The sequence below is a fragment of the Spermophilus citellus genome, assembly GCF_964194105.1.
Source record: "Spermophilus citellus genome assembly, chromosome: 6".
Classification (NCBI taxonomy): Eukaryota; Metazoa; Chordata; class Mammalia; order Rodentia; family Sciuridae; genus Spermophilus; species Spermophilus citellus.
The window spans coordinates 17,311,064-17,338,891 of record NC_138187.1 but is presented as its reverse complement, the minus strand read 5'-3'; the positions used below and the strand labels follow the sequence as shown (position 1 = coordinate 17,338,891).

The following is a 27,828-nucleotide window of genomic DNA, read 5'->3' as shown; positions in this document are numbered from 1 at the left end:
GGAGTTGGTGAGGGTGAGGCAGGGGGGTACTGTTACTTCTTTTCCTATTTTTGGATAATTTTGCTGGTAAATACATTGCTTTTATAATCTTTTTTTTAAGTTAGAGAAGGTTCTTTAATATGCATATTCAATAAAGAACACATATCCAGAATACATGCTTTTATAATCTTTAAAGAGGGAACTTAGAACTATCAATGTTCACACATATAAGAAAATAATGGTGCAGTCACCTTGTGATACAGGACATCGCACAACCAAGAAAGGATTTTCTCCTACTTAAGTCCATTGAGAGCAGGGGTCACATCTTTTTGGCTTCATGGGTCTCAGCCAGACCAGCACCAGGGGATCCCGGAGTCAGTCTTGGAGCGTGTGGGAAACAGGAGTGAACAACATGGACTCCACCTGCACTGGGGGGCGTGGCTCTTGGGGGCGCTCAGGGAACCTCACCGGAGTTCACAGGTGCGACTCTAGGTGCTGAGGATGCCCAGCACCTCCCTGAACCCAGGACTGCATCCGGGTACTTTCCCCTGTCCAGTGACATCACCAACGACTTTCTGAGACCAGAGGTGACAATCTAGTCAATCCCATCAGCAGATGTCCCTTCCCCAAGACAGCCAGTGACTCTGCAAGATGTGGGTTAGGATCCCCCAAAGGACCTCCTCACACTAAAACCTGTCAACCTCAACAAGATGAAATTTTAAATATGGGTTTAAAAAAAAACCCAGGAGCAAGAATTTATTACTCAAAATGGCATTTGGCGAGCTGCCTCTCAACAGTTCTTCTCAACCTCTTCAAAAATACACGAGAAAGCCCAGAAAAAATGGAAACTCGAAGCCTGAAGTTTGAAGACTGAAGGACAACTTTGTGGCACAATCTTGGAAGAGGCGAGGATACCAATTATAAATGCAGTTGGAGACCAAATGAGAAAACAGAGAAGAAAAAAGGCAGACTTGGAAGAAAATAAGTGGTAAACAATCACACTGTTGAACACTCTACTCCAACATTTATACATTTCTATGAAATGAAGGCTTTCTAGGAAACAGAAATGACTCCTGATATTGACAAATGAGAAGGAAGGTACCAATATACCACTTTCAAAGGGTCCCAGGAGGGGGCTGGGGATGTAGTTCAGTTGGCTGAGTGCTTACCTCGAATGCACAAGGCCCTGGGTTCAATCCCCAGCACCAAAAAAAAAAAAAAAAAAAAAAACAAGCCCCACTTCCAGAGGGTTTTATGCAGACATTTACCTGCCATTTTAGTCTATTCCAGAGTATAGAAAAATCATTTGATCAGGTGACTACAATTCCAATTTCAAAACTAGAGAAGATAGACTCAAGCAGAAGCAAAACCTGTAGACAAAGTTCATTGAGAAATAGATAAAAACATCCCACGTTATATTTTAGCAAATCTATTTCAAAATTATAACAAAAAATAAAATATGACTCCCAAGGATTTATTACAAAGAATGGAAGCTTAGTTTGCTAAGATGAAAAAGGCTTTAATGCAACTTGTCCTATTAATAAGACAAAAGGGTTAAAAAATTATAATTTCAGCCAGGTGCATGCATGCCTGTAATCCCAGTGGCTCAGGAGGCTGAGGCAGGAGGATCGAGAGTTTGAAGCCAGCCTCAGCAACTTAAGTGAGGCATTAAGCAACTTAATGAGACCCTTTCTCTAAATAAAATATAAAAAGGGCTGGGGATGTGGCTCAGTGGTTGAGTGCCCCTAGGTTCAATCCCTGCTACTAAAAACAAAACAAAAAAGTTTTATATAGATATCCAAATATATAAACCTCTTTGCCTGATTGAAATTCTTAGTTAGCTAAATATTAGTGGAAACCCTGATAAATACCAGTAATATAGAAAACCTGTCTCAACCAATGGAAAATACCCTGCTTCTTGGTAAAATCCTTCAGGAAATTGTCACTTCAGAGGAGTTACTACAATGCAGATCACTGCATTGTAACAACAGGAGGATTGTGAGTTCAATCCCCCCCGAATTTTTTTCCCCTTGGGATAAGGTTTAGATTGCAGGATTGTGAGTTCAAAGCCAGCCTCAGCAATTTATTGAGGCCCTAAGCAACTCAGTGAGACCTTATCTCCAAATAAAATACAAAAAGGGACTGGGGATGTGGCTCAGTGGTAAAGTGCCCCTGGGTTCAATCCCTGGTACCAAAAAAAAAAAAAAAAAAAAAAAAGGACTGTATAAGCACAAACCTAAATGAAATTAATTACAATAGGCACCAGTAAAAGAAAAGTTCAAGCAACTTACAAATAGATAATCACAGATCAATAGTAGCTTTCTTCTATAGAAGTAATATTAATAACTTGGAAAATATCCTGGAAAGTAACATGACTTTCCCAAAATATAGAAACTACCCAGAAATACTATCCCCAGCTTGAACGTAAAAAATGTTGAAATTTATCTAAAAGACATAGAATAGAATATTAACAAATAAAAGAGACATTTAAAATATGAAATCAATGTTTTGATTGTGCCCAAATAAATCCTTATTTAAATCTTTATTGCTATCTCAGTTTTTTTTTTCCGGCAAGCTGATAGAACAGCTGGGAAAATCAGATCATGAGTTAAGATATCGATAAGGAAGCCCATGTAGTATTCAGGGTCTTGCAAAGCTACATTAATTCAAAAACCAGTATGACAGAATCTCAGAAATAAAAGTATAGATTAAAAATCACATTAGAAAATTCAGAATTCAATCTGTTTTATGTGTGTATGTGTGCATATCTATTATGCGTGAATGTGAATTTGACAAAAGAGAAATTTCATATGGACACATTGATGCATAAATAGGTTTACAGTTTTAAGTCTTCGAGGGTAATTTTGTGTCCAAGTTCTTGGGATTTTTGACCTCTGCCTATAAGGAGTGCAGAAAGTACCAAGAGGGTGGCACATGAAGGTAAGTCCTCTGGAAAAGCCTGGGATAAGCCCTGAACATTTATCAAGCTCTTAGGTTGCGCTGCTGCATGGGATTCCACTCTCCTGTGGCCCAGCTGCCTTGATGTTTGATCTAGAGCTGATCAATGAATCTGAACCCCAGGTTCCTCATGGGGGATGGGGATGCTGCTCTTGCATCCAGTCTCATTCATAAAGTTTGTTGGGAGGGGGAAAAATGAAGTCATATTTGAAAGCCTCTGTAACTGCAGAGTGTTAAGTTAGAGTGGCCATCTGGAAACTCCATCCTCACCCAGGGTGGTAACAGAAGGCTGTGGCTGGGCTCTCAGGCTGCCTGATTGCATCGGGATTCCACTATTGGAATCTCCTGTGGGTCTCTGGGAAGGGGACTTCATCTCTTTGTGGTTGTGTCCTTTACCAGCGGTGGCTCCTGGGACAATTTACTTAATATCACTATATTTCCCCCTCATGATTAAAAAAGTGATAAAATAGTGCCTACCCCAAATGGTCATTATAAGGAACATATGAGAAAAAATATATTGCACATTGCTTAGAACAATTCTGGACAGGTAGCAGCCCACCAATCACAGCTGCTGTTTATTAGCACACCTGTCTCTGGGGGGCTCTGGCTCTCCTGCTCCTAGATTGGAACCCCTGACTGAGCTTCAGCCAATCTGCTCTTTGAGACCCCTTGCCTGCAGTGATTGGTTCAGTCGTGGGCACGTGACCTAACCCCAGCCAATGAATTGCTTGCTGGGCAGGAAACGCCTACTCATGCTGGATTCTGGCCTGGAAGAGAGCATCCTGGTGGATCCCTGAGTCTCCCATTCATTGCTTCAAAATTGAGTCGGTGCAGAAAGCAAAGGAAACAATAGATTCAACCCCATGCATCCAACCCTGTCTCCACTCTCCGGTTATGTGAACCAATCAGGTTCTCTCCTTTCTCTGTATCTCCAGTCTTAAAACAGAATTTGGTGCCACTCAGAGATTTCCAGGTAACATGGACAGTATTATTGTATTATTACGACTTCAGGCAAAAGGCTCCTGAATTCTGCACAAGAGATTGGGTCTGGCCTTTTTTTTATTTTATTTTTTAAATAAGCTTATTACATTTTTCATCCTCAAACCATGTTTGACCACACAACCATGAAGATGCTCCTTCATCGGAATGATAGGCATTTTAAGGATGAAAATAACACTGCCCTTTTCCAAATTATGGTTGAGAGCACAGGGTGCAGACAAGTCAAGAGCTTCCAGCCCATGACCTTCAAACAGCAGCCCCAGGGCTGCTATGGAAATTAGCCAGAAACCATCATTTCAAATTTCGAAAGGTCACCATTTATGAAAGGGTTCCTTAATGCTCACTCAAAACCAGAAGATAAGTCAGAAATAGCAGGCAAGGGGCTGACAGAATGGTTACGCACAACTTGCTTCCCGTGACCCAGTAAACCTTATCCATGCCCAATTAGACCGCGGTGACCTCCTGCTGTCACACGCGGACTTTTAACATCAGTTCATCTGTCACACGGAATCTCCTCTAATGGCCTTTTCATCCTGTTGTCTCCATTACAATTAGCGGGGGTTGGGATGTGCATGTTTGAGTGTGTTGTGATCAGAAAGCGTAGAAATAATTACACAAGATGTCCCCAGGAGCGCCACAGCAGACGATCCAGTGGCCCTCTCAACAGCCCCGTTTGAATGTCACACAGGTGACTGCAAACTCCGACGTGTTCAAAAGCTAACTCGCCACCTCTCCATGACTGAGCTTGCTGTCACCGAAGGGGATCGGAAGGCTGGAAGAGTCTTTGACCTCCTTCTCCCTCGCCCTTTACATAGAATCATCAGGAAATTCTGTCCGATTCTTGCTTCTGAGTATCTGCCAAAGTGCTGGCCGGAGCCTCTATCACTTCTGCCCCTTCCTTAATATGGAAATCCATTGTTACTGCATTGTTGCACTAAGTCCTCATAATCCATCTTCAAATATTCCTCTTCCCTTCCCCACTCTGCTCTCCACCGTCCAGCCAGAAGGAGCCTCCAGATGAAACCTTGCTTAGGTCTCCCTAACTGTCATGCATCCGTCAGCTCTTCTGAGAGTTGTGATTTTTTTCTTCTGGAAGCTTCTTTCTTCTCCGTCTGGGGAGGTAGCCTGGTGGTTATGGAGGGAAGCCATGGCCTCATACCCTTTGAGTTCAAATTCTGTCTCAGGTAATAGCACCTGTGTGGCCTTGGGTCTGATTCTTAAACTCTCTGTGTGTACGTTTTCTTCTCTGCCAGATGGGGACAATAAGAGTTGCTTATGTGATCATGTAAATTATGTAGCGTAGCAGGTGGCACTTGCAATGTTAGATGTGGCGATTATGACTTTACTGTGACATGCGGAAGCTCCCAAGGGCTCTGTGTCTGGACCTATGTGTCATAGCTCACCGGAGGTTCTCATTCCCACCTAAGCCTCTGCTCTTTACTTCGGCCAGTTTCCCAATGTCTATTTCCAGATCTCATGCGCTTCCCGTTTCTCAAGTCCTCTCTTACCAGGGCGATTGCAGTAGCCACAGTCTGTGAATAGCCACTTCACTGTAAAAACTCTGACTCAGGTCACATGGCCCCTGTGCTTACAACCCTCCCATGGCTCCCCCTTCCCCTTGCAGCAGGTTCTCGGCCTTGATGCTCTCAACATTTGGGACTTGATAGTCCTTTGCTGGGGGGAGGGGGGCGGGGTGCCCTGTGCATTGCTAGGTGTTTGGCAGCCTCCCCGGCCTCACCCACGGGATCTAGTATCGCTCCCCTCCAAATGGTGACAACCAAAAAATGTCTACAAGGATGGCCAAATGTCCCTGTTGAGAATCAGTGGCCTGGTGTAAACTCCAGGTGCCTTATGATAATCTTCAAGGTCATTCCTAGGTCACATACTCATCCTGAGAGCTGGGCTTGGGTCCGTTCCATGTGAACCACACGGATTGTGAACAGGGTGACGTAGAGACCCCCAAAGAAAACCAGAACTCTATTGCAGAAGGAGAAAAGGGGAACAGATGTGGGGCTGGGCGAGCAACAAAGAAACAGAAGAGATGTACCAGGCTGCAGACCCCAGCCTAATTTTTTTTCTTCTGATTTCTCTTTGTTTTCTAGAACCTAGTAGCAGATGGGCCAAGGGGAGTGTGTGTTCAGAGACTTCCCAACAGTCCCTTCCATCCCATAAACTCTGCATCCTCTCCGCAGTCTCTGTGCTTATAGGGTAGAAAGTGGACAGTACATAAATTTAAGTCACCAAACGCCTGAGGAGCTACAGCATGGTTTTCCTGCACTTAGATCCCGACTCCGTGGAGTTGTGGCTTGGCTTTGTCACTGTGAACAAAGACACAAGATGCTACGCCTCCATCAGACTTTACACCAGCAGGGCTGCATTTTAATCAAAGACACCTCTTCCGGGGGCTGCTGAAGTCCCCCATTGCCTCTTGCAATGGAGGAACAATGGCTTTGCTTAGCTGCAACTAAAAAAGAATTCAGAAACAGAGATGGCAGTTCTCACCAAGGGACCGTGTTTCATCTCCCACCGGAGAAGGAAAGGCAAGCCCAGAAGCCAATGTGACAAGGTTAGAAAATGACTCTTTCAGTGTCTCTCCTGGACCATCTGAAATTTGTCATCAGAATTAAAATACAGCTCTCAAATTTTTGCTCTCGGTCTGGCTTCACGATTAATGATTGAGCTTTTTGTTTTTGTGACTTGTATCTATTTGGTATTTCTTGAATTAGAAAGAAGCAAAAAAAAAATAAAAAAAAACATTTAAATTTTTAATTCATTTCCAAATGATGAGCAACCCCAGTTGCACATTACCATCAATAACACATTTCATGAAAAAAAATAATATACTCTCCAGAAAAAAAAATATTGAATGAGAAGAGTGGCATTTGTTTTTAGATTCTTTGCAACCCTCTTCAATGTCTGGCTTCATAGAAGTCCGATTCTCATTGGCTCTGCATTTGATCCTTGGCCAAAGGTTGTTTGGGCCGAAGTAAATGAAGAAAATCTAATCTTGCACCAATATGTGGATGGCAAAGAGAGGAATATTTGAATACCCTGCGAAAATATTTGTGGACGTTGTTCTTTTTTATTACGCCAAATCTCAATAAGTGTAGATTCTTAAAAGCTGGTTGCAATGTAGAATCTGAAACCATATTAATTAGCTTTTCACGTTCTGGCCTATTAAAAGCCATTGTTCTAATCTTGCACCTTGAATGGATCTTTTACCGGGCATATGCATTGGTTATCTGGGAAATATTTATTCACTAACTTACACAGGTCTTCTAAATTTGCCACATTTCAGTACACGATATTAAAAAAAAAAAAAAAGGAACATCACTTTGGTTCATGGGGCCAGATACAAGTTTTCCCAAATTGGAATTTTCACTTGAAACCTTGAATTTTATCCTTGGCAACAAGTACTGTTAGTTGCTTTCTTTGAAGTGACAGGCTTACTTAGCTCATTTTTTGAAAAAAAAAAATCTGCCAAATACCCAAGTCTGAATAACCATAATTTGCCTGTCAGTCATTCTTTCAAGTAAATATGACGTTTCATGGTGTAGTGGTGGTGGGGGGGAAAGCAGCGAGTTCAGCTCATGACTCAGTCCCTCAAGGGTCTTTGCCAGAGACCACCAGTGCACTTGGCTTTGCATTTGAGGTGCCTTGAAGATGCTTCCCACTGTGTTACCCACACTATTAAAACAGACTGCTCAAGCCTTGAGATTTAATAAAATGAACACTTTTTCTTTCCTTTTTTTCTTGCTGTTCCGCCAGGAATATCTTAAAGTGACACTAATGTTTTCTCTGCCTAGGAGTGGTGGTAATTCACACAATGCCGACTGAGTCACTGTCATGGTTTGTGATCAGGCTCCAGCAGGTGTACCCATGTCTGCTTTTGCATCATTAGTGCAAATGTCAACACAATGAGAAAGGCAAACAGGAGGTTATGATTACTCTGAAATAGTTTTGATGCTGTGGACTTTCTGGAAAGATCTTGGGAAGCCTGCGTCCCCGCCCCCTGGCTCTGGTAGTGGTCCACCCTTGAGAAGGCTGGGTTGTAGCATCGGAATTAAGGACTTTGGCTTTCAGATTTGCAAGACCCGAGTTTGAATCCTGCTGCTGTCACTGAGAAGCTACGAGAATAGGGACACTGAGAAGCTAGGAGAATGTTAGGGACGTAGATTTCGTAACGTTTTGATGACCCTGTCAACGACTTTGAAAAGAATCAGGCCCAAGACTTGGTCCCTAAAGACTGTGAGCCTGGTTCCCTGGGAGGGGTCTCCATCAACTGTATCTTTGGCTTTGCCTCAGTCTTCTCTGAGGCTGGAGAAGATTCTAGGGGATACAGCAACCATGGCCCAGATGATTTCCTGCTGTTGACAGAACAGGGCAGATGAGGAGATTCGTGCAATCTGTTTATTCCGGGAAAATGGGATAAGCACACCACCACCACCTTGGTACTTATGTGTGACAAGCACTCTTCTAAGTGCCATCCAAATATTAAGTACCCATAGCAACCTTATGAGTGGGTGCAATGATAATCTAGATGAAGAAACCAACTCAGCTTAAGTGACACACCGGAAGTCAGACGGTCCTATGTGGTTGACTTGATTTTCGAGCTTGCTTGAGCTCATGGTGGGAGAGTTTGAATTCTCAACCTCAGACTCTACTGAAGAAGTAGGAAAAAGAGGTGGGGAGAGAGGAGTAATTCTTCCAGAAAGATCTCCCCCCCCACACACAGGGCTTGTATTTTTTGAAAAACCTAATTCTGCTCTAAAAGAACATGTTAAAAACCTCCTTGGGTCCTTTAGAAACTCCAGGAAAAAAATGAAAATTGTACTAAACTGCCCAACTGTGATGTAAACACACACAAGACATAATTTTGAGCAACTGGTGAACACCATTTGGATATTTTCCTTCCAGTGACTCAGAGATGGTGACATCTAAGCCAGAAAGGGGAAATGACAGAAAACCCCTTCGCTTGGAGTCGAATGTGATCTGCATGATCATCATCATGGCCATTGGCTGTCCAACTTCAGAGTCTGTCCACAGCCCAAGCAGGGAAGGCATTGGTGCAGCCGCAGAACAGAACGCACCCAGATGAATCTTAACAATGAGGAACAGATATAACCAACAGACACAGGTAGAGGCCGATGGAGGATGTGCCCATCCTCCTCCCAGGAAGCAGGAGGCTAAGACATTCTATCCAAGGTGAGTGGGAAAAGAAATGAAGATTTATGTTATTTTTAAAAATTAGAAAGTTAATCGATACAGAGGGTGGAGTAAGTTAGCTCAGTCCTCCCGTATCATGGCAGGAAGTCAATAGATGATAAATCAAGAAATAGACAAACATATTATTTAGGGATGTGGGTGAACACCAGCAGAACCAAATCAGAAATGGTTAAAAGAATAACTTGCACTGGGGAAGAGGAGGTGGGTGACTGTCATTAAAATCCCTTCTCTCTGATTTGATTTTTAAAATAGTGTGAATGATTAAGTGCCTTTATACATAATAAGATAGATTTTAGAAAGCTTTTGAGTAGATTCTGAAGAATTTGAACTCAAAGAGGAAAATCATACCCTCTCTCATCCCTTTGATTTGGTAGAGTGGAAAAATAAGGAAATGATATTTATTAGCTATTCACCAAACCAGAAATGGCAATCATTTTGGGAAAGGAGGAGTGGATGAGATTATAGTAAGGGTACAAAGATAAACTTAGATAGATTTTGTGTTATATTTAAAAAAAAATGTGTTTTTGGCTGCAGGTTGGTGGTGTATGTCTGTAATCCCAGTGGCTTGGGAAACTGAGGCAGGAGGATTGTGAGTTCAAAGCCAGCCTCAGCAACTTAGCGAGGCTCTAAGCAATTCAGTGAGACCCTGTTTTGAAATAAAAAATTTAAAAAAGGGGCTGGGAATATGGCTCAGTGGTTAAGCACCTCTGGGTTCAATTCCCAGTACCAAAAATAAATAAATAAAAGGACGTGGGCTTTAAAATGTTTTTAAATAAAAAATAAAAATAAAAATGTGCTTTTGCATTACTTTTATATTTCTTATTTTTAGTTATAGATGGACACAATACCTTTATTTTATTTATTTTTATGTGATGAGGATCGAACCTAGTGCTAGGCAAGCTCTCTATCTGTGCCCCAGCCTCTCATTTATACATTTTAAAAGTATTTTGATTAAGAAAATACACCAGGAAAAATACCATGCAAAAAATACCACTCAAAAGAACACCATTATAATTGAATAGCCAGGGTCAATTTTTTTTCAATAATAAATGTGTGATCACTCAAAGGGTCCTCAAGGATCTCTGTCCCCTTTGCCTAAGGGGAAGAGGCCAGGAGGTCTGAATTCCCTTGGATTCCAACTCCCAGGACCAGAAGAGGACAGTCCTCAGTGGTGTGTTCTCCAAAAGCCTCTGTGTGTTCTGCAAAAGTGCTTCGAGCACCATCGGAGGACCAGGCACTTTGGGGAGGCAGAAGCCCTAAGGGAGCGTTTCCACGACAACCCCAACATTGACTAAGCCAGGGCCTCCTACTCGATGCTGCGGGAGCTTCACCTGGGTGCGCCATCTTTGCCTGCACCTCCCCTTCATGGTTGTTAGCTTACCTACTCTGTCTCCCCTGTCCTCATCCAAGTCCTCAGGACCTGGCATTGTGTCCAGCACACAGTGGCTGCTGGAGAGGTACCCAGAGGGCAGGGAACCCCCGCCAGAGTACCCACCAATTGCAAGCCCTTCGTTTAGCGTGTCTGATGGGCTCTCCAGGCTGGATGGGGGGCCTGCAGGGAAGACGTGCTAGCTTGAGCTGCAGGGGTGGGAGAAGATCTGTGAGCTGGGAAGGGGCTTTGCCCAGCAGGAAGGATGACTGCAAGATCTTTGCAAGGTCCCATCAGTGCCAGAAGTTTCTACATGGATGTCACTTTTTATTTAAACCGCCCCCCTCCCCGCCCCAGGGAGAATTAAAACACTGAGAATCATAAGGGACCACGGATTCCTCTTTAGGGGAAGAAGGAGGACAAGGCTGAGATGCTGTTTCATGGCGCCTGTCACCAGGAGGCTGAGGACAGAGCAGGGCAAAGGTTTTAAAGAGACAGCTGAAGTTCTTGCCTGAGGGAAGAAGGGACAGTCACAGGAGGAACCACAGCAGGTGACACCGTGGAGAAGACTCAGACCTGGCAAACTCAAGAACAGGAGTCCAAAATTCCCCAGAGGCTTCCAGTTTGCTCAGAGTCAAAGTCAAAGTCCCTAGAGCTCCTTTCAAGGCCCGGGGTGGCCTGGCTCCCCCAGGACCTCGACTGATCCACTTCCCTCCTCCTCTGCCACACAGCTGCCTTGAGACCTCAGGTCTTTGCAGTTGCTGTTCCTTCTGCCTCAATGCCCTTCCCCCAGCAACCACTGGACTTGGTTCTCGCCTCTTTCACATTGTAAATGAAGTGTCCCCTTCTCAAGGAAGCTCAAACTTCGGTGTCCACTTCACCCCAGCGCCCCGTGTCAGGGTAATTTGGAAGGAGTCCCTTGTGCTGGGAAATGATTCCTTACTTCTTAAGGCGATGAGAGGTCCCTGCAGCTAAGCCCCAGGGACTCTCGCTGGCAAAGAGTCCTCCAGAGCTGGCCTCGCCCTGATTTCCTTGGTCCAGACCTTATTATTCCTTCCATCCCAACCCCTGCCATCTCCTCACTGCTCAGGAGCTGAATCCTCCCCCCACGGCAGAGTGCAAAGGCACGAGGAGCAATTATTACGCTGCACGGTAGACCCTTTGACTCCGATTAACATCACTGCCTCTTGATTTGATCTTTTTTATTTTTCTCTAAACACCTAGAACATTTTGATCCCACGCCAGATTCATCTTTGGTGAAAAGCAATATTTTGAAGAATCAGAACTCACGGGGTGATGCAGATTTTAAGGCATCTTCAGCGGAGAAACAGCTAATTGGTTCTGCGGCCCCGGGATTTGCAAAGGGTCAAAATGATTTGTTGTAAATATGCATCTCTATTAACTGCCCTCTGCCAAAACCAATTTCCACGGGCGACAGTAGAATTTTGTAATGGATTAGATGAGAGAAGATGCCCCCCTAGTCGTTACCCGTAAGTTTTTGAATCACTCTCATTTAACAGGTAGGTATTATCGGATTCCAGAGCAGCAATGCATGATACCAAACAGCATATGCTACAGAATATAGAGTAGTGGAAATTCTATTTCCTAAACGTCCAGGTAACTAAATATATATAGAGAGACTCTTAGGCACAAGGAATAGAAGCAGTCTGCTGGGTGTATACACAATATGTCCATACAACAAGTTTGCACCCAAGGTATTGGAGGAATTTTAAGATGCGATGGTTGAACTATTCTGGACAATCTTCAAGGACAAAATGGAAAATAACAGATGACAAATAGCATGGAGATTTTTTTTTCAAGACTGGAAAGCCAGATTTCCATAAACTACAGGCTGCTGAATTATAAAAAAAAAAAATCATGACCGGCATAATAGGATATGTTATTAAAAGGGTGGTTTGTAAGCACTCAGGAGCAGAACAGCAATCGTTGGGGATTAGTGTGCTTATACCAGGAGAAGCGCAAGGTAATTGAGTTATCCTCCCTCCAGCAACAAAGTAATGTATATTTATTGAGCATCTACTATACACCCCAGGCTCTGGCGTTAGGCTGGTGATTCAGAGAAAGGTAGCGAATAGAGTTTAGGGATGGAAACAAAATATTTGATGGTGTTAGGACCTGTCCACCCCAAATTTCATCCATCTGGCCATTTCTGGTCCACTCAAGCCCAAGGTCAGCAAGAATCAGGCCTGGTGGTACATGGGTGCACTGACTGGTGCTCTTCAGAGATGATTTTGGCCTCTGAGGGATGCACTGGGGATTGGGCTGCAGATGGATTTTGCCTGTGGAATAGAGGTGTCCAAACCCAAAACCAGGAGGTGGACTGGGGATGGAATCCTTGACTTCTGCTTGACCCAGAGTCGAAAGCTCAAAGAGGTCAAATAAATACTGTGCCAAGATTAATCCTCAGGGAGGGGGACAGCCACAAACCTAATGGCATGTCCAAGTTTGCACACATATGGCCCCGAGGCCCTCCAGTGGTCTGTTCAGGTGCACTCCCCCCCCCGCCCCCCATCAGACTGTGCTTCTCATTTCCAAATGATTGACACGTCACCTTTTAAAATAAAAATTTGCATTGAACCTCCAGAGATAGTGCTTCTTCACAGCCGAGTGCTACAGAGGCCAAAAGTCTTATTGGCTTCACTATTTTTTCTCTTTGACCTTGACCTTGCTTGTGGCAACTGTTGGAGTACTTTTTTTTTTTGTTTCTAGTCATTGAATGGCTCAGAGCTAGTGATTGATACCATACTCTCCTTGACATCAGAGCAGACAGGCAGAAGGAAAGCCACCCCATTAGGCCTGGGCTTTTAAATCAAGGCAGTATAGTGTGATGGTTAGGGCGAGTGAGGCTGAGGCTCACGTCCCTGTCACCTAGAAGCATGATCTTGTATGAGCTACCCTCTGAGCCTCCGTCCTCTTGCTAGTGGAGCAGAAAAACCAGAAGTAGACAAGACCATTATGAGATCAGTGCAGCCTGTTTAGGCCGGCATTAGGTAATAAAAAACAGCAGAGAGTGAGGTTTGAATCCTGGCTCTGATTGACTGCACACTTCTCTGCAAAATGGGGATAATAATAAGATCTATCTCCAGAGGAAGTCGTGGAGATGAAGCAATGTTTGTAGAGTGCTTCCTGAGAACAGTGCCTGACATCAGTGTGTGTCAGAATCAGTGAAAGAAAGAAAAAGAAAGAAAGAAAGAAAGAAAGAAAGAAAGAAAGAAAGAAAGAAAGAAGAAAGAAAGAAGGAAAGAAAGAAAGAAAGAAAGAAAGAAAGAAAGAAAGAAAGAAAGAAAGAAAGAAAGAAAGAAAGAAAGAAAGAAAGGCTCAGGGCCTGGCCCTTGGATCTCTCTGGGGTTGGTTCTCATGGCCTGTCCACTCCTCCTATAGCTCCCTTAGAAGCAAACCCTCAGGATCCATAACACTACCTCTCTGGCTTACCAATTCCAGGAAGGAGGGAAGATTTGCTCAGGAGATGGCTGTCCCACCCAAGCCCACAGGAAGTAGCCACAGATGAGCCCCTTCCTTGCAGGGATACCTCTTCGGCTGAGAAGTTTCTGGATGTTGCCGTTCATCTGCGGCATTGGGGAGCAAGCCTCAGCAGACCCCTCCAATCCAGAATGCTCCTCCTTTATCTCTGCTTTACTGGCTGTCCTCGGGAAGGGAGGAGATTTCTGTGCTTCCAAACGATAGCAAATCCCATTTCCCTTAGAGACCCATGACCAGAGCAGGAAGAGAGAGAGAGAGAGAAAATAAAAATCAACCTGTCACTTCATTTTGCTGGGTGACCTTGCAAATCTTTCTGATTGGTTGTTACAGTTTTTCCAGCCAGCACCCATGGCTGGGCTCTCTGTGTGGCAGGGACCTACTTGTTCACTCTCAGCAGGGAACATGCATTGGCTAGTGGAGGGTCTTAGGGTGCCCTCCCACCGCCACTTCCTTCCCTGATGTGGCATATCTAACTCTGGGGCAGGATTTCCTATGCAGTGTTGGCTCCTGCTGTCAGCCACTCACAGACCCATGCTGTTGGTACCCAAGTTGACCCGTACAATTAAAAAAAGATCCTCTTCCCTTTGGGTAGACAGAGTTCTGGGCCAACGTGTGAGTCTGATGAGTGGAGTGTGGGTGACTTTCAGCCCCAGCTGGACCCCAAGGCCAGACAGCTATGGGTAGGGCTATGTCTTCACAAGCATCTTGCAGACCTGGCTAGGGGCAGTTTGCCTGGGGACAGGCGCACAATGGCTGGAACTCAGCTCTCCATCACTGGAACCAGTCTGCACACAGAGCCTCACCATTCCAAAAAGGCTGCCCTGTTGCCTACCCACCCTGTTCCCCACCCAACTCCCTTTCTGAGACTGGTACTGAGCGCATCCAATCTGGTGATGAGATACTAGTCTCTCTTTTTCCCAAGTCCCCGGTTTGATATGCATGATTCTCCTGGAGCCACAGGTAGAGGAACTCAAAGTATTTGGAGAAAGGGGAGAAATTTGTATATGAGGCTAACCACCATTTTTCTTTGCAAATAGATATCGTCTAAAATGAATGAATCGTGAGTTGATGGCCAACGTGTTACTCAGAAGCTTGAAGGAGCCACAAGAACTAAACGTAAAACCGTTCAGAGCACTTGCTATTTTTGTTCTCTCCCCTTCTGCAGGTAAGGAAAATAATGCCCAGAGGGGGAGGGACTTCCAAGGTCCCCCAGTCAGGAAATGGGAGGATCCAGATGAGACCCCAAGTCCACCTGGCCCCCAAACCCCTGCTATTATTCAGCATCCACTGTGGTCTCAAATAAATTGTGAAGGCACATTGGCTCCTCTATTGGAGCGGTGTGTTCTGGCAGGGTCACAAGGATGTGGGAAGAGGAAATCAAACTTGGGATTTTCCAGATTTCTCTTCAACCTCAGAAACATTGTTTTCATTGGGGGAACTTCCCCATGTCATAGTATAATTTTCAAATTGCTTTAAAAAAAAAGACAATTCTTCCAAAATACGTAATGAGCTTATGTCAGATTTTTTTTTTCCAACTCAACTATAAAGAAGGGCAAAACTGGTTATTTTATTTTTCAGGGGGAAAAAGTTATCAAGTAAGATTGCTAAGTTAGATATAAATGGATTCGTGTACCGGAAAGCAAGTACTAAATCCACAATCTTTGGGGTTATCTCTTCTAATGAACAGAAATCATGTGTCCCTCTACTGACCAAAAAAAAAAAAAAAATATATATATATATATATATATATATGCATTTTCTCAGTTTTCTACTAGGGAATATGCAGCAGCTAGGGCTGAATTTATTTAAGAAGAAGAAGGAGGAGGAGGAGGAGGAGGAGGAGGAGGAGAAGAAGGAGAAGAAGAAGAAGAAGAAGAATCAAAGTTAAACATTTATGTCCCCAGAGAATGAGATGACTTCTCAGGTGAACTTGTTGCACACAGCTCTGGGAGAACGATAAAGAACGCACCCTCATTTTGCCTGATTCCTTGTTTTAATTATTTTCTTGACACCCACTAGTTACCCCATACAAACAAACCACACTGGTCACCCAGCCTTGGGACACAGGCCAGCCACGGGGCCTTTATTCTAATCCAGAAGATACAATTTTGAGCGGTGAAACCAACCACAGTATTTTCAAAGCATCTACTTCTTAAAATGGGTGGGATTGTGGAGTCACACAGGAGAGGTAGAAAAACATAAGGAGGTTCTTTCTACCGGCGATGACACAACTCAGAGTGAGATTTCAAATATTCAGCCCTCAGTAGAGCACAAGGCCAGCCCAGAAGAACAGATGGTTTCCCAGGGCCGTGAGGGTGCCTGTGGGGTCAGCTCTTCACCCTTCACTTGCTGGATCTTAGGGATCTCTGGGAGGTTCCAGAAGGGGCCAGGGGGGCTGTAGCCGTGGTGGGAAGTCGGTGGAAACTTGCCTGTTCCTCATGCTTACTTCTGACCTCTATTTCCTGCCCAGTCCTGACTAAACCCACGCCTATCCTAGGACCCCAGCCTCCTTCCTATGGGTTTGGGGGGGCCTTGTGGGTGAGGAGGAAGAATACAGAAGGGAACAGGGAGAAGAGCTCTAGAACGTTCTACACCCATGGCTAAGGGGGGTGTGTGGCATTCAGTCCAGGACTGGGGGAGCAGAAGGGGCTACTTAGGAACTGTGTCTAAGCTGCAGTGTCTCCAAACCCAGGGGTTCTTATGGCGTTCCGAGTCTCCTGGGGGGTAGAAGATGCCAAACGTGAGTCACCCCTGAGCCCAGGGCTCGGCACACAGGAAGTCCTCCATAACTGGGATGTCTTTGCCTCCCCTCATCCTCAACCACATCTTTGCAGCTTCCCTGAAGCCTTCCGAACACATAAATAAAGCTGGAACCCCATCTGGCTGAAAAAGTCAACCATCTGGAGATGAGGAAATAGGGGGGAACTTCTAATGACTGGCTAATTTTTTTTTTCAGTTTTTCAGCCAGATGTTTGGTGTCATCTAGGCCCATCTGGAGCAGAAACAGCAGTTTATTGAACCTCTTTTCCATAAATTTTAAGTCCCCTGTCCTAAAATCCTAAGTGGGCTTTCTTTTCTTAGCAGTCAATTTAAAAAAAAAATGAATTGAAAAAGTGATTATTGGCTTATAAAGGACAATTTAGGGATCAGATATAAAAATATCCAAAATTTGGATTAGAAAGGGCACTGAGGCAATTTGGGGGACTCAAAACTGGCATCCCATAGGCCAAGTTCAGCTACAATGGAAAAAATGAATGCCAGATTTTTTAAAAAGGCAAACCGGTTGCCCGCGTCTTAAAATTGAAGAGATTTTTGCACCCTGGCTTCTCTTTACAGGGAATTCTGGGCCCCATTGGGTGCACATCTCCCTGAGGTGAAAATCAACCAAAGTCAAGTCATAGTTGCTTTTGTAGATGGTGCTTGTGCCCTTCAGTTGGCCACAGTCCCCACCACTCCCTACTGCCCCCACACTGAGACCAAGTTTCAGGTACCATATATCTTCCCAAATGTATTCTAAAACCCTGCCCCATAGAATCCAGAGGACTTTGAAATACCTGTTTCACACTTCACACTGCTTGCCTAGGCCGCACGGACGTTTAATTGTATTTCTTACTCCCTCATCTCACCATAAGTTCTTCTTCTTAGAATTGGGTCAACTGGGTTCCAATGGAGGACAACGAGTCACACAAGGGAGCTAACTGTAAGTAACGTTAAATGGATTTATTACCCAGAGCTTCTAAGCTCCTAGGCCAGTGGTCTTTCCACCCATGAAATACATGGCTTTGGTTGTAGCTAGGACTTGAAGAGGTTTTTCTTAATGAGAGAGTTCCATATTGCACATGTTCTCATTCCAATTCACGGGCTGCCATTGAAAACCTGCTGCAGGTTAGGGCGGGCACTACTTTGTGAATGCCTCACATGCTCTTCCAGATAATGAGTCAGTCATTCCTTTCGGTTTCTCAGTGTGGGTGTCTGTACATAGGTTGATCTTTTTTTTTTCTTTTTTTCATTCAGAGTGTGTCCTTTGCCACCTCTGAGTTGGTGGTATCTGGTGGCTCTGGCTCTCCTGCTGATGCCACACAGGCTGAGTGTTCTGAGATTAGGGACTTCTAGAATGGAAAAACCCATGTGTCTGGGCATTCTCCTGAGCTGATGCTTGTACCAGTAGAAAACTATCCATCAGAACACGAATTAATGTTCTCTAGCAAATGCTCTGAGGAGCAGCCTAGTGTAGATTTTAAGTATTGACTGCTGAGTGGAGGTTTGTGACCTTGGGCAAGTTATGTATTTTTTTTCCCTCAGTTTCCTCATCTATAAAATGAGATTAATGATAATTGTACCTACATCACTGAGCTCTTCTGAACAGGAAAGCATTTCATCAAAAGTTTAATAATTTTTTTTTTTGAAATTCATAGAGCAGTGTTAGCATGTAGTAAGTGCTGAAGATAAATGACATGCTGGTGGGTTATGGGAATAAAAACTGGAAATAGTCACGTCCAAGCCCCTTGTAAATACTCAAATATGTGTTGGCTTGAACCTCATGATTGCTTGGAGGACTTAGAAAATTCAGACTCTAGTGATCCATCATAGACATATAGAAGCAGGAGATTTAATTGTGGGTTCTGATGATCTATTTTGGAAAAACTCATAATGAGATTCCAATGTCTAGTCAAGTCAAGGAACAATTGAAGTTATTTTCTCCTATGTGAGTATCATTGATGTCGGGGACTCCATCGCTTCCTGGAGATTCCCATTCCACATTGGATAGTTATTTATTTTTAACTCTAGTCCCTACTTCTACCCACACTGAGGCTACATAGAACATTTCAAATCTCTCTTCCAAATGACAGCCCTTCAGATACCTGCAGACAACTGCCATGTCCCTCCTGAGCATTTTCTTCTTTTGGACAAATTAGCCACATTGTCTCTTGGCTTTTAAAAATGTATGGAAGGAGGAACTCTTCTGATTGGATCTGTAAGAAAATTGAGCTACAAGATCCACCCCCACCCCCGGTCTCCTTGGATACATAAAGGACCAGAAGATGAAGATGTTGAGGCTCGGGGACAGAAAAGAGATACCAAATAGGAGATGGCTATGCATCTTCAATCTCAGAGGATGGAAATAGATGTTGCCTGCAGCCTGTATCTTACCATGCAGACACCAAAGGGTCCTGCAAATTCCTCGAACACTTGATGTATTGGGTATATTAAGAAAGAATCCCATTTCAAATGTTAGCCAGGCCCATCTACATGTTAGTGGTAGGGCTGTATTCATTAGCTAAAAAAAATTGTTGTGATTCATTAATGTTTGTGCATCTTGTTGTATTTAATATTTCAGAAGTATAAAAAAGATTTAGCTGGGCCAAATTGTAGGAAGACTGCAAATGAATTTTCTCAGAAGAATTCACTTGCCTAAGAACACATCTTCAATTCATCCAGTTCCCTTCTTGAGTCAATTTCTCACTTCTCCCACCAAGCCCACAGAAAGCCTGGGTGGAGTTCCAATTCCTTGTGCAAATTGTGGGTGTAGGACATGATGTTGGGAAAAAAGAGGAAACCATCACTTGAGAAATTCTGAGCAAGGGTTCAGAAATTTTAGGCCACACTTCTGCTCTGACAGATTTTTTTTTTTCATAGAGTATAATGGGGAAAGCCAAAATTGGTGTTTCATTGGGTACTTCCAGGTTTAGTTGCAAGAAGCAGAAGGACTATAAATGACTAAAACATGATATACCTATGTGCCATTTGGGGCTTGAGAGGTGCTTCAGATTTTTTTAAATGCCATCTCTGGAACTATGTAGGCATCCAAACATTCACCATATCCCAGTATCACCAAAATATAATTTGATTCCTTCTTGCCAACATAGGAAAGGGAATTCATGGAATTTCCCTAAGGAAAATGATTTCACCATCCAGCTTGTACATGATCACAAATTATCACAAATATTAGCATTTTGTCAATGTTTAGGAAAGAATCATCTTACAATTTTCAGTCAGTGCCTTGGATACAGTATACATGTGGGAGAACGCTTAGGCAAGACCACCAATTGCAAACTAATCATTGCTCCTATTGATACACTGAGAATTGGAGAGGGCAAAGGTCTTGGCCAAGGTTACCCAGGTCATTTGCAGCCTTGCTCGGGTCTTTCGACTTCACATGATCGTAGTTGCAATTTAAGGAGCCCCTTCCTACCTGGGCTTCCCACCAGTTGCAAATATGCGTTGGAAACACAATCATTTGTAGTAGCGCTACAGTCAGGAGAGCAGTTGTTCAGAGTCAGGGCATGGGAAGCAGGCCAGGGATGGTGCAATATTACACTAGTGAGTGATGTCATAGCATGACTTCCTAAGACATTTACATAAATGCAAGTTCTCCAGAAGCTCTGACAGTACCAGCCACTGGGAATGCAGGTATAGAGAGCTATGACAGGAAGGGAGGGCAGGACATAGGAAATCCATATTTTCTTGTTTATCACTGTGATAAGCTTGACAGATTCCTCAGAAGCCTGAAAAAAAAAAAAAAACTGTCTACTGTCCCTCTAATCCAGTGACTTCCCTCAGGCATCCAGGTTCCACAGGGCTTTGATTTTCTTCTTTATCTCTCTTTTCTCTCCCCATGATACCCAGGCACTGCCCAGAGATACTGAGAGTCAACCCTCATGTAGTGAAACAAGTTCAAGAGTGAGATAGGCTACCCATTCTAAAACGGCTCTGTCCTCTTCATTATAATGTAGAACAAATCCTCTAATCTTTAGAATTAGAAGTGATGAGCTGCAGTTCTTGGGGAATCAACTTTATGTAAATGCCATGAAATATTATTTGTGGGGTTTGGGGATGATTTAGGAATGAAGGCAGGTGGATTCAATTCCCAAAGACTTCCGTTTTATTTTGATCTGAAATAATGACACAGGTATAAATAAGGAAGTTTTCTTTAAACGTGTGTAGCAGGATGTGGGGGTTTCCACATGTTACCCTGATACTGGTTGGCATTGGAAGTTTATGACAATATCTAGTTAGACCAAACTCAGAAGAAACTGAAAAGACTATGTTAAGAAATAGCTCAGGATGCACCAGGTCAGACCAGGGTCGGTCTCTCTCTCTCTCTCTCTCTCTCTCTCTCTCTCTCTCTCTCTCCCTTCTATCTTGGCTTCCTCCTTTCCTCACCCCCACCACTGAAATGCAATCAAAGCAACTGTAAAGACCCTCTTTTCAAAACCAGAGACCCAAGCAGTTCGCTACATGCCCAAGGATTTTGGATTTCGTGATATCTCAACTGCAGAAGCTGCCCAAATCTCGTCACATGAAGCTTACACCAAAAACAATCAACAAGATCCAACACTTTCATCCCACACAGCATTGCTCTTGCTGGGAACAGTCTGGACACCTGCACATTCTCAGCAATCATCCCAACTATTCCTCTTTCCCCCACCACTGCCTCCATAGCTCCCTGAACACCCACCAGAATATCAGAAATAATTCAGAGCCATCGAGAGGAATTTGTAAATACCTTCTAAGCAGCAGGTCCTCCACAGCCCCGAATGGGTCATTACTTCTTCATTCTTCCTGCTGGTTTCATTATCACTTGTAGATTTAGTCCTGCACACGCCTCTGGAATATAACCAGTAGTCCGTGCCCACTGCAATGGTCATTAAACTAAAAGCTGCGAAGGCTCCCACGGTGGTGATCAACATCTGGATACCTCTGTCACACATCCTCATAATTCTTCATGGTACTCTGGACGTCTGGGGGTTGGAGGGGGGGGAGATTCAGTGCCGGAGGAGAAAAAAAATCACTCTGCAGCTGTGTAACCTAGGACAGGCTCTCCCCACAATTCAGATCTCCTTTTGTCAGCATCCACGGGGACTTTAGGAAAGCTGGGGTTTCCTGTCTTGAGCTCTCTCCAGTTCCCTGGGTCGTCTATGGCCCTCGGGAGGGTGCTGGCTCCAGGGGGTTGGTCCACATCACTGCTGCCTTCGGAGGATCCCTGGCTTCCTTTCATTCCTCAGCAGCTTGGTAAGGACAAGGGTTCGTGCAGGGCATGGCTTCAGAGCCTGGAGCCTCCAGCTCGCTTTGAGATGCGCCTGGCTCCTCACAGCCCCGGGAGACTCAAGGAAAAGAAATCCGGAGAGGTCTGTGTGCGCGTGTGTGTGCGCGTGTGTGTGTGTGTGTGTGTGTGTGTGTGTGCGCGCGCGCGCGCGCACGCGTGTGTGTGTGTGTGTGTGTGTGTGTGTGTGCGCGTGTGTGTGCGAGCGCGTGTGCTGGGGGTGAGGGCGGATGGCAAAAAATAGCACTGCTGGGAGGCGATCGCTGAGAAGAGTGTTCACTGCTTCCCCAGCCTCCCAGGAAAGCTCTCCGCCTGCTCCCACACCCCCGCGCAAACTGGGAAAAAAGACAGAGTCCTGGGCGGGGGCCGCCTGGTTTCCAGGGAGGGCAAAGGTCCGTGGTGCTGAAGGGACAGCTCCCCGCCTGTTGCCCGGCCTCTGGCTCCTCCCGCCCGGGGTGGCTGGTCCGTGGTGCTGAACGGACAGCTCCCTCCTGCAGCTGCACCCCTGCCTCGATCGCGCCTGGGCCAGGGACCCGGGATGCACCAGGGTCGCTCCCCGGGCACCTTTCCCCGGCCAGGCAGCCGGCTCGGCTCCGTCTAGTCCAGCCCACGCTCCGGCAAAGTTTCGGGAGCCCAGGGCAGTCAGCGCCCTGGCTTCTTGGCGCTGCGGCACGATCCTCGTCCTCCGCTCCGCCAAGGGTTAAGGAGAGGGGAAGGGGAAGCAGCCCGCAGCGCACTCTGGCGCTCTCTCCGCGCCCACCCGACGCAGCAGTCGCCAATCAACTCCCCTCCCCCGCCCCGGGCCCCGGGAGCCAGGCAAGTTTGCTTTTTGCTGCGGGAGCTGCTGGAAACCCACTGGGGACAGAGAAGATCAGAGAGACCTAGCCTTCTTAAAGGGACCGACGGGTCTGGGTGACGGTTCTGTGGCTCACTTGGGCCGGCAAAAGTGTTGGCACAGGCGCATCTGTGTATAGTCTGTCTCAATTTGGTTCCCCAGAAAACAAACCAATATGTCTACCCTCCTTTCTCTGGAGCTCTGGTTTACATGGGAGATAACGTGCTCAGATCAGACCAGGAAACTCTTCATATAAATATGAACATGTACTCCTAAAATGACCAAAGGAACTAAATGCGCATGTTCTGTTGTTCACATATCAGGGACCTTGAGTGATGGGATGTGAGATTTGGGTTTCTGCATAAACCTCTTACATATGTTAACACCTTTACATTTGAGGGGGTCATGAATCCAAGGTGCCAGAGCCATTGAAAATGTCAGATTCTTTCCAGAGCGCCCTGTGATGTTCATTTGTTAACATCCATGTTGAAGGCAGACCACAAAACAGGTGAAGTCTGAGCTGCTTTCCTTGTTAGTCCAAAGTACAAATGCCTTTGCATACCTGAAAGCTCTCTCCTTTGGAAATAGACCATGTTGCAAAGGATCAGCCCTGAGCCAGCCAGCACCATGTCTTCCAGCACACACATGAGCACCCACGGAGTTAGTTGACTGAAGACATTCTACAGACTAGCTCTTATTTTTTTTTCTTGTGCTATTATATGACTGATACAGTCAAAGGTTGAGTGTTTGCAATCGAGGCTGCTTGAGTTGCTTCTGCTGTCCCTGAGATGTGTCCACAACTAGCTGTCACAGTTAAGTGTTATTTTACTGGACAAAAATGTAATAGGAGATAATCACTGACAGGATACTGCCATGGAGCCATCTCTGGCTGTCTGAGAACTACTATTCCGTTGATTGAGTAGCAGCATGTATCAGAGGGCTCTCAAAAGCCACTCCCAACTTCTCCATGACTTTGCTGTTTTTATTTGGTGTTAAGGTCAGTTGAAGACTTCATTCGTGGTGTTAGATATATATGTATGTGCATGCATTGATTTGAATACGCCATTATGGTATGATTTGCATTTGAATGTTTACCTGTGCTGTGTTCAACTTTGCCTCGAGTTCTGAATGCCTGGAGATTTGTTGCAAAACCTGTGTGTATGCAGCAGTGTCATGGCCCGTGGGCTCATATCTGATATAAACATGCAGCAGTGAGCATGCTGCATGGATTGGAATGTGTAGCTTTTTACACATATGTACTTGGTTTCATGTGAATGTATCATGAAAATTTGCTGCATAAACAAAAGAATTGCAACATATAACTTGGGGCCAGGATCACATGTAGCTGTACCCCAGCAGATAATGGAGTAAGTTGTACCAAGCCTCCTACCAGTAACTTAGTGCTGTTTCTTTTTCCTCTAATGAAAATTCTCTTCTCCATAAAATATCCTGCCTTGGTTATTATTAGTTTTTTTTTAAGGAAAAGGCCATGTATAACAGGGAGGTGAAATTGTTCTTTTCTGGTGGAAGTTATTAAATTAGTGAATTTTCCTTTCCCACTCTCAGAAACTTAAGCAATATGAAATAATTCATACTGACCCAACAGTCACCCCAAGACATTTTATTCTTGCATTACTCCAGTACGGGGCAAGAAAGGTATTCTATTAAAGTAGGACCACGTTGACAGAAAGTCAACAGGCCTTGGGGAGAGTGTGCCAGTCTCTCCATTCACCAGATCTGCGGTAAAAGAAGAACAGATCCATCTCCACCCCTCGGATTGTACTAGAAGCCCAGACATCCAGGTGTGGTGGCCAAGAAGTTGTTCTGCAGAAGAATCAAGTATCCAGGTAGGCTGGTGGGAAGAAGGGGGTCAGGAACCCAGGTAGATGAAGGTAACAATCACAGTCTCAACGTGGAGAAAGGGGACGCAAGAGAGTTGCAAGAATGGCGAGGTATGCTGAGCTTTTGCCTTGGGGAGGCAAGAGCATCCTCTGTAACTCTTGTCCAGAGCAGCAGCTGATCACAGAGTGTGGGAAGTCCTGATCCTGCATATGAAGCAAGTCAGAACACCTGACTGGAGTGGGAGTGCGGAGGCAGGGAGACCGCCAGTTAGTTCCTGATAATTCCTCCCCACTTACTAGGGGGTGACCTCATCCTTTCATTCAATAGAACGTGTAGGTGTGTACAGGGTGCGTAGAAATCTGTTTCTAAGCCTAGGTGCAATTTCCCCTTATCACCACTAGAGGGCTCGTTCGCCAGATCAATCAGGGCCCCCAGAGATTCCCAGAGCCCTCCCTCAAAGCCAAGGAGCTACAGTCGTCTGTGTTGGCTGATGACCCTTTCTGATTCTACTTATCTGGCAAGAGTCTGGCAGAGCATTCAGACAGCTTGAAACTCAGGTGTGATTCTCTTAAGGCTTTTTTCCTCCCATTTGACTCTTAGCTAGTGAGTAGCTGGCACAGCGTATTTATTTGTGTTTTTTTCCTGCTCATCCTTTTATATCAGTTACTCACCTCTGGAAAAGTGAGTTCCCTGTGAAAGTGGTTAATTCCACCTTTATGTATATCTATAAATCATCAGTTAAAGATAAGTAAATAAATGCATTTATCTTTATTAAAGATAAATTATCTTTGTTTAAATTATATATATATATATATATATATATATATTTAAAATATATATAAATTATCTTTGTTTAAAGATAAATAAATAAATGGGAATAGAGGGAAGGGGGAAGGGAGGGAGGGGGAGGGGAGGGAATGGAGGGGCAGGAGGTGGAGTACCAGTCCTGAAATGCAGTAGATCAAATTCCTTGCATATGTGATTACGTCAAAATGAACCCAACTGTTGTGGATAACTATAATGCACTAATAAAAGCATAAAAAGAAAGAGAGTGGCTCTGTTATTTAAGGAGTACCAACAAGTCATTCAATTCAATCGTTGCTTCTTGTGTCCCTACTAAGTGCAAGACAATCTGCTCTGTACTTTGGAACAAAGATATAATCCTCATTCCCCCAGAGGCCAATTATGTAGTGAGGGGTTTGTACTAGTGAGAGCATTTTTTGTCTGTAAACTGCAGAAACTCGCTGGCACTAGCTTGAGAAAATGGGGGATTTGGTAGAAGGATGTGGCAAACATTTTAAGGATCCGTGAGGCCAGGCACCATGAGGCCTCGACAAAGAACGAGAATTAGGAAAGAAAAAGCCATCAGGAGCTTTGACAGTTGTTCCATTTTTCATCTTCTCCTCTTTTCATATTTTTTAGTTGGAAGAAATTGTTTTGCCTTCTCTACTCTTTGATCTTCAAGATGGGAGCGAGATGTTGAGTCTTCGTGTCATTTCTATTCAAGGAACCTAACCCGACTAAAAATGAGAAGTTTTCATTTCCGGTCCAAGTTTCCAGAAGAGACAATCTGATTGGCCCAGCCTGTGTGTGAAGCATTTCCAGTCAATGGAAATGTGGCTCAAGATGACGGGTGACCAGCACAGCATGGCCCCTGGGACCAGCCCTGGTGAGTTGGGGAAGGACGGTGACCTGCAATATCCTTATATGACAAAGAGACAAACAAGGATATAGGTCTCTGGCTGATGAGAGGGTATCTCGAACTTGGGTATTTTATTGAAAATCACAAAAGTAACCAACAGAACCAAAAATATCCTATGACTATATCTGGAGGAGAGATTGGCGTAAGCTAAACTTAGACAAAAATCATTACTCTTGATGGCTCTTGGGGAAAAGGACCAGGTGGGGCCAGGATATCTGTTTTTCATTAGTCTTTTCTATCCTATTTGATTTCTAATCTTGTGCATGTATACTTTGATAAATGTTTAAAGTTAATTAAAAAAAATATTCATAGTAAGCCGCATGTCAACCGTCCATGTCTCTCAGCCACCTTCTGCTTTATCGATACAAAAATTCCAGGTGTTTCCTGTGACTCATCCATTTCTTCCCTGTGCCTGGAACGCTCTTCCCTGAGATATCCTTTTAATTAATTTTTTTTTAAATTTTGGAATAATTTTGAATTGACATAGAAATTTTTGCCATTAGAAGATATCCTCACATTTTGATCCCTCACTTCATTCAACTTAAATGTCACCTTCTCAGAGAACCCTCCTTTTATTGCTCTGTCTAAAATATCACCCCACACTGTCTGAAATATCCTTCCCCCATCCTCCCACTCTGTTCTCCCTCATGATATTTATCATTTCCTGACTGGATATCGTGGATATGTGTACATACGTGGAGACGTATGCGTATGTATTTTTGCATTTATTTTCATCTCCCTGAGAAGTTCAGGGGCTTTTGATTTGTTCATGTCTAAATTACCAAACCCAAGACTACTGCCCAGGATTTAATAGATATTCAATTAGCATCTGCTGAGTCAATTAATTGCATAAATAAATGATTAAGTTTCCCACCTGCGACAGGCATTGGGGAGTTGATAACAAGCAAGAAACACAGTGACCTTGATCACCTGGAACTTTCAGTGTAATGGGGAGGTCACAGATCAGTGGGCCAATAAGAACAATGGTAAAAGATGCTCTTGATGCCCTACTCAGATTTCTTTTCCTAGGTTGGTGCATTTACCTTCCTCTATTCCCAACCCCACCCAACCCACCATTGCCCCTTCTTGGGAGAACTAATCTCAGCTCATGGTTTCTGTCTTGGCTAAGGAACTGCAGTCTCCCATGCCCCAGGGCAGCCTGCAGCCAGTCAGAATTGGGTCCAGGGCAGAGACGGCTCCAAGATGCAATTTATGCTCCAGAGTCCTTTGTGGATTGCCATGATCCGTGCAGCGTCAACAAAGGATTCATGAGTAGGGGTGACTGGAGATGGAGAAAAACACAGAGACATCATCCAGTCAAGCTGGGGCCAGGTAGGACACTGCACTCTGATGGAAGAACAGTGACTCAGAAC

The 27,828-nt window shown here is 44.4% G+C and overlaps 1 protein-coding gene across 1 annotated transcript in view; it reads right to left on the bottom strand.

Moving 5' to 3' along the window:
- Nucleotides 1-21,750, bottom strand: part of CACNG3 (calcium voltage-gated channel auxiliary subunit gamma 3) — a gene marked incomplete at both ends in the record, with an annotated part of 76,022 nt that extends 54,272 nt beyond the window's left edge. The window contains one exon of the mRNA XM_081299756.1: nt 21,540-21,750. Within this exon, the coding sequence (XP_081155882.1) occupies nt 21,540-21,750 (211 nt within the window). The remainder of the gene's footprint in view (nt 1-21,539) is intronic.
- Nucleotides 21,751-27,828: the final 6,078 nt, after the last annotated feature.